The sequence below is a fragment of the Anopheles coustani genome, chromosome 3, assembly GCF_943734705.1.
Source record: "Anopheles coustani chromosome 3, idAnoCousDA_361_x.2, whole genome shotgun sequence".
Classification (NCBI taxonomy): domain Eukaryota; kingdom Metazoa; phylum Arthropoda; class Insecta; order Diptera; family Culicidae; genus Anopheles; species Anopheles coustani.
The window spans coordinates 23896945-23907610 of record NC_071288.1 but is presented as its reverse complement, the minus strand read 5'-3'; the positions used below and the strand labels follow the sequence as shown (position 1 = coordinate 23907610).

At 45.9% G+C, this 10666-nt stretch overlaps 1 protein-coding gene across 1 annotated transcript; it reads left to right on the top strand.

The window, feature by feature from the left end:
• Positions 1-4719: 4719 nt before the first annotated feature.
• On the top strand, positions 4720-9945 carry LOC131272370 (long-chain fatty acid transport protein 4-like). Its single transcript, XM_058274083.1, has 6 exons — positions 4720-4850; positions 7042-7192; positions 7474-7946; positions 8024-8225; positions 8314-8506; positions 8574-9945. Exons 1-6 carry the CDS (start codon positions 4735-4737, stop codon positions 9326-9328), a joined length of 1890 nt encoding a protein of 629 aa, XP_058130066.1. The 5' UTR covers positions 4720-4734; the 3' UTR covers positions 9329-9945.
• Positions 9946-10666: the final 721 nt, after the last annotated feature.

The window sequence follows — 10666 nt, the reverse complement described above, 5'->3', positions numbered from 1 at the left end:
ACCAATATTTGCTTCTGTTGTCGCGTGAATCATAAAAATCAACATCAATCTCTGGGCGCATGGAATCTCTGGAACACTCGTCAACTCGGGGTTGTTCAAGCCGTTGGGTAGATATGAAGCAATTAAAAAAAAAACCTAATGAGCGTCAACCGTCACTTTCTTTAACAGTTCCCTCAAGACACCAGGAGTTCGAACGAAAGTTTTGCCCGTGACGAAGTTTTTAAGGGTGGCGCATTGTTGAGCATTCAATTGGCTGGTAAATTATGCCAAGATGTTGGGCCGCAATCTACCTTCTTTCATCCCTCGCTTTCGATGCACAGGTATGAAGTCGTCAACAGCCGATGGCCATGAGGCTCAAGAAACCTTTTATTTTCTTTTCTTCAGCCTGTGGCTCAACATGTCAGCCGTCGATCATTAAGATGAGCTGTGGTTGCACACACAGCACACACAAAAAAAAGGCGTACGACCCCCGCTCCGAATAAGTAGTCATTGTGGCAACAATGTCCATGGGAGGAAAATTGCCGCAGAGAAAATCCGCCGGATTGGATCGTTGAACCCCGCGCCGATCTGTGTGTCCCGGCGTTCGTTAGGCGATTTGTGCACCGCGGTGAAGGTTTTGTGAGCCGATCGGGCATACCGGCGGGTCGGAGCGACCGTCCAAGTGCTCCCAGCGCCTCACCCCGGGAGGCCATTTCCATTTTCTATTGTTTGCGAAAAAAGAAGTAACATTGCTTTCGATCGTCTCGCGATCTTTTCTCGCGAATGCTGGCAAGGGGTTTGGAGGATCGCCAGGGAGTACAGGTGAGTTGATGTGGGGTTGCTTGAAGAAGGCCGCAGCTTGCGTTGCACAAACACTAAGGTCGCGAAAGTCAATATTGAAGCTTCGCCTCGCCACCGGCCGGCGGAGGTGTATTTGCATAGAATTCCTTCGCGTTGGGCGTGTGCGCGCCACCGCTTTCCGCCGGGCAGAGGGAAGTGAGGCGTCAGGAGGAATTTCCTACTGCACCGAGAGGGTAAACATGTTCTACGATGCACTTTTGCTTCTTCTGCATCTTCTTGCTTCTTTTTCTTAGAGCCAGGTCAACATATAAACTAGCGATTCTCAAAGCCTTTTGCTGCTGCTTACTATAGTTACTAAAGTAAACTAATTCAACTATTTTTTAACAAAAACATAAAACATGCCAAAAGTAATTTTAGACTCAGAATTACTTATTTTGACCTAAAGACCTAAAATTACGTTCGATTAATGTCATCTTCGTCCTGGGTCATATTTGGTCCATTTCCACTAATAATAAATAAAAAATTGTAATAAAGCTCAGTGTTATATTTAAATTTTTGTAAATAATACCACGTGTTTGTATTTAACAAATTTGTCTTAGAACCGAATATCATACTATTTCATTATATATTTTTAAATAATCATATAAAAAATGGACTAGTAGTTTTTTTTAAAGGGGATAACATCTGATCATGGTTTTCTTACGATCAAACTCGTTTAATGGCGTGTTCTTCGAATAATTTTTCTATTCGTATCATTTTTCTGTGACTTTCATTCCTGTGTCTTATGTTGTATAGTTTTTTTTTGTTATTATTTTGAATATGTAGAAAAGTTTGGCCAATTGAGTGCAACATTTGCTTTCTTATGACTTGTAAATATACGAAATATCCATATATCCATCCATCACATGTGTGTTTCATTTGTTGGATCATCTTCAACTGTTCAATGGCACAAAACTTACGTTGAACGCATCAATGCTCTCTACTCTCAATCAACTGCTTTGGCAGGCGTAACAATTAGATTTTCGTTTTATTTTCCATTCGACCTAGTTTGCTGGGGTAGATGGAAGGAAACCGGCGTGCACATGTTCATGGCCAAAGGGTACCGGCGAGTTGCGATGTGGAAACTTCCTTCCCTTGTTATGCGGAGTAGGGTTAACTTCAGTTACTGTCTGGCAGACGTTAAAAACCCTAACGTTCAATAGACGCGAAGCATTAAAGTCGGCAGTTAAAATAATTCAAATGGCTTACGGCTCGCCATAAACGGCAATATGACCCTGAGACACCGGAGAGGCGTTTAACCGTTTTTTACACTATATTTTTAACCAACACGTGCGCGTTTTAGATATTCACCAAAGGTTGTTAGCCGCACGGAACGCATTCGGAACGCATTTCGGTGCAATAACAGCTGTTTCACCCCGCGCAAATGTTCTCGTAGTGTTCGCGATGGAAAACCGTCAACCCTGACGCGGTGAGGGGTTTTCCATGGGCCCGTGGATGCGCATGGGACGGTTTTCTTTGGCGGCCGGGGTGGTCTGCGCATCAAAACAAATGCTCTGAAGCGTCCTCGCCGAAGCACGGTTTGACATTTCCAAAAGAGTAGCTATTTTTCGCGAAAGTGTAAGGTTCATTTGAGGTCAAGTGTGAACGGGTGCCGGAGGTTGGGCAAATATTTAAACAACAATAGTCGGTAGTGTGTTGAACATTTTAGCTTAGAAGTTCATAATTTGAGAAATAAATATTGACGATCCTGTCGTAAGAATAAACCATTCCGAAACCGAAAGCGGAAAGTGACGGAAGAGTGTTCGGTTCACGGTTTTGTAGTTCCGTGTGCAATTTGTACGAGATCGGGAGTGAAAAGAAAAGTGAAATTCTGATAAACAGAGCACATCGAACTGAGCTATACCGCATTCATTTCCGTGATTTATCTTCCACACTGGGAAGTGGGAAGTTTACGTGGATGTGGTAAAACAACTCGAGTCCCACGAGATACACTTGCTCTTCGACGGTACTGCCCTCTTCGCCCGGGGAAAACCTCCACCCTAATACACACTCAAAAGCTTCGCATTTTCAAAGCCCCTCGTTTCGTCTACTTGAGACCCGGCAGCCGCCGCCAGAATGATTTTCCGCAACTTTCTTTTCTTCACGCACCAGCTGAACGTGAAAAGCAAGTACGTCTCGTGACGTACGATACGCTCGGTGAAAAATTTCGCCCGAGCCCGAACGCGACGCTATGGCTCGTACAGAAAGGTAATGAAGTCTTCCCATAAGCCCTAGATCGCGCCCTTTCTAATCTAAATTTGATTGTCTTTAAAATAAAAAGTTGTAGTTTTTTTCTGCGGCACAACTTCCCCTAATGCGACAAGGCCTCTCTCCGAACAGAGTTAATGGGACCGAAAGACGGTATATTGTAGATCGGTGGTCAGCCTTTCCACTATCGGTGGTCAGCCGTGCTTAGGAAAATACTAATAATAGATTTGAAATTGTTTTGATCAGACCTGATGCAACACTATTTCGTTATTTGGAGGAAACATCAAACAAGATTAATATATCTCTCATGATTTGCAAATGAGGTGTTTGGTTGATAAGAGCGTATCTGAGCTTCCAAATTAGAATAAGTAACACGAAACCAAAATGTCAGCATGAGCAAAGTCAAATAGAAAAAAACAGACGCTTGCATATTCTAGGAGATGAATCTGGATGCCTGGTTTTAGCCTTGCAGCTGGTGCACTTTTTTGCAACTAACAGTTTTGATGCACAACATTGATAGGGTTAGTCGGGGTCGTTTTTTTATCGCACGATCAAATATTGTAAATAAATAAACTGTATGCAAATAAACCAAAAAACTAGCATGGAAATAGAATTGTAATAAGCATGTATCCAAACTAGTTTCAAGAACGTTTTAAAATTATGACTGGCTATGAAAAGCTTGGCTACAACATAAATTTATATAAAAACGCATCAGATTTATCGTTTAGTTGAAAGAATGCTCCGTTGCTATTTTCATAGACCATGAAAATAGTTTAACATGTTCCGTACCAAAAGTAATACTTGTAAGATAATTTTTAACAGCTTTATAGTTGGCCTTTTGTGTACTCAGTTCTGCAACTATTACATTTCAGATAAAAAGCGTATATGTTACGTAACTGATGGCTCTATTTATCCAGCTCAGTTATAATTTACGAGCCTTTTTGATAGTTTCAAAATACGTATTCTTCAAAGTGTAGGAACGTTTGGAATTCAACATTCCATTAAATATTTTTGCGTTCTATTCTATTTAGAGACCAATTAAACACACACTTTCAGTGGATCTTTAAAAGTCAAATCGTGCCACCGTTCTAGTTCATGGTCAAGGTTAAGTGGTGGAGGGGGGGAGGTGCAACACTTGATCCACCTTGAAGAGGGAGCTCCGCATACGTGAACCACACATGTGCGACTAACGTAGCAGCCTCATCACAGATGGGGTTTCGATCAAAAGCTTCCCTTCGAAACGAGCTTTAAGCTCATGTAACACCAGCCCACCCCGACATCCCTTGCATACCCAGGGGTGGTTCAACTTGTTTAGATCAGTTTGGCGCCCCCCTGCATGGGCTCGTCGCGCATCGTGATCCGCGGAAAATCCCGCGACTTTATGCTCTCCGTTATTCTGAGATTGTGTTTCTTCCCTCTTCTCTTTCTCTCGTTCTCGGAAACGCGCTCCGGCAGCCGTCGATAGTGGACGTCGAGAAGGGGCAGCCGGAACATGAACTCTCGCGGCAGCTAGCGGCCACCGTACCACCGACCACCACCTCCCCACCGTCCCTCCTCGGGGGAGCGAAGGTTCACGACGACACCACAGCCACCAGCGAGCTCAGTAGGCGCACGACCAGCGACCGCTTCAGGCTAGTGCTTCTGTACGTGCTCCAGTTTACCAGCGTCGGTGCCTCGATCGCGGCCGTTGTGCTCATCTGGTACTACATGGGTTGGGAGTACGGATTGCCGTCGCTCCTGATCACCTTGGTGGCGGTGTTCATTGCGAGCGGCTGGTGGCGCTGGTGGTACATTGCCTTCGTGACCGCACCGCGCGACATCAAGTGAGTCGACTGGTTTTGCCGTGTCCGTGTGTCTCTCGCTGTGCGTTTGTGTGTTTAAGGGTGGTCCGGTGCGGGGCGGGACGACCCCTCGGTGCGTGGCAGTGAAGGAATTTGCATTGTTAATCGTCCCGGCCCAGGGTTCACCGTGGGGTGGCAGGGAGTGTCCTTCCCGCAGGCCGAAGAACCGCGGTGGCCATCACCGATCGGTGGATCACTCCGGAGGTCTTGCCCTTCGCTTAAGGCACGTAATTTGCCTCCAGTTTATTGCCGGTTTCGTGACGGTGTGAAACCTTCTGGTCGTAGCTGCCAGAATGCTCCACGTCGGACGTCAGAAAAATGAAAAGCTAACTTATTCTCCATCCAGTCCACCAACAAAGACGTAGCCGTGTGTCGTATACGCAATGCTGAGTTGCTTGCGTGGATAAATAAGGTCATTTCTTACATCACTATTGCACGCGAGCAGTTGGCGTTGCTTTAGGTTCGTCGCTGGTGTCCAATAAAGCAAACGAAAGAAGACATCGTATCGAACAACCTAAAGTAAAGTGCTGAATCTGTAGTTTTCGTTCGGTTGGACTTTGGCCAGGCAATTGATCACTAACGTACCGCCTTATGGCGGGCGGATTTGGCTACATCTTAATGCCCAAGTCTAAGTGTCTCCCCAGTTAGTCCGTATCTGCACGCTTTCACTTTTCACTCAACGTCGCCTGGTGGTGGTAGTCAACGGTGATCATGTAAGGCCGCCTTATAGAGGCTCTTCGTGAGAAACTTCGTGGAGATGCAACATAACCAGCGACTATTGCCTATCACTGTGCTTGCGCGCGCGTGTGTTTGTGTACAGAGGTGTTGAGTGATGAAAACACGCTTTCCAACCGAACTGACCACAACGTAAACGGCCAACCGAACGACCCTGCAAGTATCTTGCAATGCGCACCCATCTTGAAGGTCAGCTTAAGAAAGTGAACCACAAAGCGGGAGGGTTTCTTTTGGCTCTCCAACCTGGACGCTTTGTTGAGCGAGTCTTTCAGTGGATAAAACAACGGATGCAGTTGGTGAATATGTGCCACGTTTATCCTCCAAAACAATCTTGACAGTTTTGTTCCAGATTTATCATTGAAAAACCGGTTTCCATCATCGGACTGGGAAGTGCCTTAGGACAGGTTCTTACCACTATCAATGTTGCATAACTATTCGCATCATATCTAACTGTTGATGTTTGCTAAACCTGTGCCACATCGTACCTTCAGAAGTAAATGATTTTTTTAAGAAGATCATTAAGAAATGATGATCGACTCGTCGTCATAAAGAAGGTAGTGCGAGCGTATTTCGTGAACGCGACTTTAAAGGTCATTGCTGGACTCGATTCAACTTGAGATGTGATGAGATGTGTGTATTCAGCTATTTAAATCGTAGTGCTTTTGAGCAAAAACAAGTCACATAATTAAACATATATTTGTATAGTATTTTAGCTCCTTTTTTGTGGTATTTTATTTTGTCTTGTACTCCAGTACCCACTTTTTATCCTTTGTGTTGGTAGTCGTGAGAAGTGCTTTTTTAATCCCGGTTTTCTTACATTTATTAAGTCTCAAAATAATAAAACAAAGCAGTAGCTATTCGGTGGCCATTTTATCCGTTGCAAGCTAGATAAGATGGGAAAACTGATCCATCAGCTGCACGCGACTCACTCAACAGTTTGTTTTTCCAACCAACGGTTCGGTGTGCGATCAAGTTTTTTATGGTTTTTTTTACACCAACCAAAAGAAATTACTGCCTTTTTGGAGTTTCTTTTCGTTCACCAGCACCGGAATTTGCTATGTCATAATAGGAAATTACAAGAGATATTTTTTATATTTCATTTTATTTTCACCCATCGTGAAGCGTCTTTATCAATAGACGCTAAAGCCGTGCACCTTATCGTGGCAAGAGGTGATGATAAGGGGTTGAGGATTAGCATGAAATCGAGAGTGAGTTTATGGTAGCGAGAAGTTTTATTTTATTTTAATGCCTAACTCTCTTTTACTTCCCTCCCTCGAAGTTTTGTTCATTCTAATCGATGGTGATTACGAAATTAAAAAAAAAGAAACGCTATCAGCGTTCGGTAAACACATTAAAAAACATTGTTTACAACCACGCGAGAGAACACGATTGAATCAATTGTGAACAAATTATTCAAATAGACGGTTTGTTTTTCTAGAGCTCTCACGAGATACATCAAGCTGCTGGGTTTGGTGCGGAAGCATGCGAAGAACAATGCCACGATCGGCGATGTGTTCGCCGAGTTCGTCTCGAAGCAGCCGGAAAAAGCGTGCCTAATTTTCGAGGGCCGTACTTGGACGTTCCGGGAGGTAAGTGATCCTTCGCAACAGGTTGCTTATTCCATGACGTCAACGGTCGGCGACGACGTTGTGGTGCTAGTTGATTTTACAAATATCATCCCGTACCCGCCCCGAACACGTTGAGAACAGGTTTGCGTCGTCGATGTTTTATTTTTTGTAGCTTCCGCTTGTACCATGTTGGCCCGGAATAAGTGAAACACAACTGGCACAACGCACGGGAAGCAGAACATCGGCAACGTAAATTGCGTGAACTTTAGACCCCTGACCGGATCTGTCTGTCCTTCGCACAGGTTAGCGACTACTCGAACCGACTGGCGAATGTGTTCCACGCGCACGGCTACAAGCATGGCGATGTGGTGGGTTTGCTGCAAGAAAACCGGCCCGAATTCGTCGCCACCTGGCTTGGGCTGTCGAAACTGGGCGTGATCGTGCCGCTGATCAACCACAATCTGCGCAAGAACGCCCTGATGCACAGCGTTACGGTGGCCAACTGTAATGCGCTCATCTACGGCGAGGCACTGGCGGACGCGGTGGCCGAAATTGCCGACACGCTGCCCTCCTCGGTGGCCCTTTATCAGGTGAACGAGACGCCGGACCGACCGCTGCTCGCCAACTCCAAGGACCTCACGACGCTAATGCAGTCCGCCTCCAAGGACCTGCCGACGAGCGGTGTGAAGAAGCCGAGCCACCACGATAAACTGATCTACATCTACACCTCCGGTACGACCGGTTTACCGAAGGCGGCCGTCATCACCCACTCTAGGTTGGTTCATCTCCTCCAAGAGATTTTATGGCATCAGTTCGACTAAAGGATTGCCTTCTTCCAATTTCAACCAACAGGTACATTTTCATTGCCGCCGCCATCTCGCTGGTCGCCGGATTTCGCGCCGACGATACGTTCTACACCCCACTGCCACTGTATCACACCGCCGGCGGTATGATGAGCATCGGTCAGGCACTCCTATTCGGAGCCACGGTGGTTACGCGCAAGAAGTTCTCCGCCTCGCAGTTTTTCACCGATTGTCAGAAATACAACTGCACGGTATGGACATTGGAAATGGCGCTGCTTATTGCTGTCCACTGGCCGGCCCTATAATATCGACCCCTCCACCCCCTTTATATCCCCTCAGATCGCCCAGTACATTGGAGAGATGTGCCGGTACATCCTAGCAACTCCGCCGTCTGCAGCCGACAAAGCACACAAGGTGCGGCTCATATTTGGCAACGGACTTCGGCCTCAAATCTGGCCACAGTTTGTCGAGCGCTTCAATATCCCACGCGTGGCCGAGTTCTACGGCGCAACGGAGGGTAACGCCAACATTGGTGAGTGCTCTGAGGGGTGACAAAAGCATATTCTCCCTTGGTCTAATCCTTCGTTTTCGTTTTTCAGTCAACATCGACAACACGGTCGGTGCGATCGGGTTCGTGTCCCGCATCATCCCGATAGTGTACCCCATCTCGATCATCCGTGCCGACCCGGCCACCGGCTACAGTGAGCCGCTGCGTGGCAAGGACGGCCTGTGTCAGCTGTGTAAACCGAACGAACCGGGTCTGTTCATCGGCAAGATCATCCCGAACAATCCGTCCCGGGCGTTCCTCGGGTACGTCGACAAGGGTGCGACTGAGAAGAAGATCGTGCGTGACATCTTCCGCAAGGGTGACGCGGCCTTCCTATCCGGCGACCTGCTGGTAGCGGACGAGCGGGGCAGTCTGTTCTTCAAGGATCGCACCGGCGACACGTACCGCTGGAAGGGCGAGAATGTGTCGACGAGCGAGGTCGAGGCGGAGGTGAGCAACGCGGTCGGCTACCGGGACACGGTCGTGTACGGCGTGGAGGTGCCCAACCTGGAGGGACGCGCCGGAATGGCCGCCATCCTCGATCCCGACCGGCAGGTCGACCTGGAGCAGATGGCACGCACGCTCAAGGACACGCTGCCTTCGTACGCACGGCCACAGTTTGTGCGATTGCTGTCGAAGGTCGACATGACCGGCACGTTCAAGCTGAAGAAGCTGGACCTGCAGCTGGAGGGCTTCGACCCAAGCGTGATCGAGGACTCCGTGTACTACCTGACCAGCAAGGGCCAGTACGAGCTGCTGACGCCGGAAATATACGAACAAATTAAAAAGGGCACGGTGCGATTGTAGGAAAGAATTCTATCAAATGTTATCATTCTGCACATTTAGTATGAAACAGTGCGCATCGTTTTGTTCTGTTTTTGTTTTGTTACAATATATTTTGTACTGAAGGCTGTTTTTTTCTACTAAGAATAACTGTGACATTTTCCATAACATATTATTGCACATGACTCGTTCTTTACGATTTGGCCGACGACGGGCAGGGCTGAGCGGAGCAGCTGGAGCATATTACAACGTACTACTTCTGATAGAACTATTTTCTTAAAATGGTGACTGAAAACAATGTTGACACATTATTTTGTACGTTTAAGAAGGAAGACTTTAGAGAGCCTAAAGAGTAGCTAATTGTGTAGGGAAGGAAACTGTGGTGTTATTGTGGAGCCAGAAAGAAGGGGTGTACTTGAACCATGCAACGACGATAATAATATATGCAATAAAGAGTGTGAACCCAGCAGAAAAGGTTAGAGTGAAATCCCCTTTACCAATTACCAGACTTTTTGAAATCCATTTATCACAAGTTTTTAAATAAAATTGTTCAAATTTTTACCTCCCTTTGTAACATACTGGTTGCAGTTAGGTAGGATCAGAAAAGTGTTATCAAATAAAATTCAATAAAAATGCATTTTAAGCCGTAAGCAGATGTTGAATAAACTAATGGGAAGGAAATTTAACTTCAGTTTTGGTTCGAGTTGAGAAAACGGAGAAAAATAATGTTTTATTCCATGATTTACTACAATATATTTTGTTCCGTTATTTTGAAATGGAACGTTTCAATTTCTTTGTACTGCCTACTTCGACCAGCAAAAGTAGCACTTATTAGTTAATCTCAAAGCCTTCTAGACGACGATAGTATACCTTTAGGCAACGTGCATAGTACCTTTTTAAATTCGATGTAGCTTTTAACAACCTCAGCCACATGCACTGGACACATGTGAGTGACAAATTTCCCAGCTTTCAGCGGTGACTCGGTTCTGTCCATAGTTCAATTAGTAGATTACGTCTCAGGACCGCAAATTTAACACCCGATAGCACCAAAAATCAGCCATTGGCGTCATGATTGGCTGCTGTTTGTGGCATGACATTTTAAATTTTCTTCTTCGCAGAAACAAAAAATTAACAAAACTGTGACGTTATTCTGGCGTGCCGAAAGTAGGGACTATGGGTTTCACCCGTCAAATAGATTATTCGTTGCTAGATGCTTTATTTAAGCGAAGATAAGCTCCTTCAAGGGGGATACTAAGTCTTGGATCGTGAGTTCGAGGTAGTTAAGAACGTGAGCGAGATAAAATCAACTACCGGGTGGTCGCGATAAATGGTAATAAAAAAGGGGGCTTGCGTCCTTTTTGT

Bases quoted from the DNA above. Each gene is read 5' to 3' on its own strand.
- LOC131272370 (XM_058274083.1), top strand. From the start codon at position 4,735: ATGGGTTGGGAGTACGGATTGCCGTCGCTCCTGATCACCTTGGTGGCG. The intron at 7,947-8,023 runs GTTGGTTCATCT...TTCAACCAACAG, and splicing joins GCCGTCATCACCCACTCTAG to GTACATTTTCATTGCCGCCG. The intron at 8,226-8,313 runs GTATGGACATTG...ATATCCCCTCAG, and splicing joins GTCAGAAATACAACTGCACG to ATCGCCCAGTACATTGGAGA.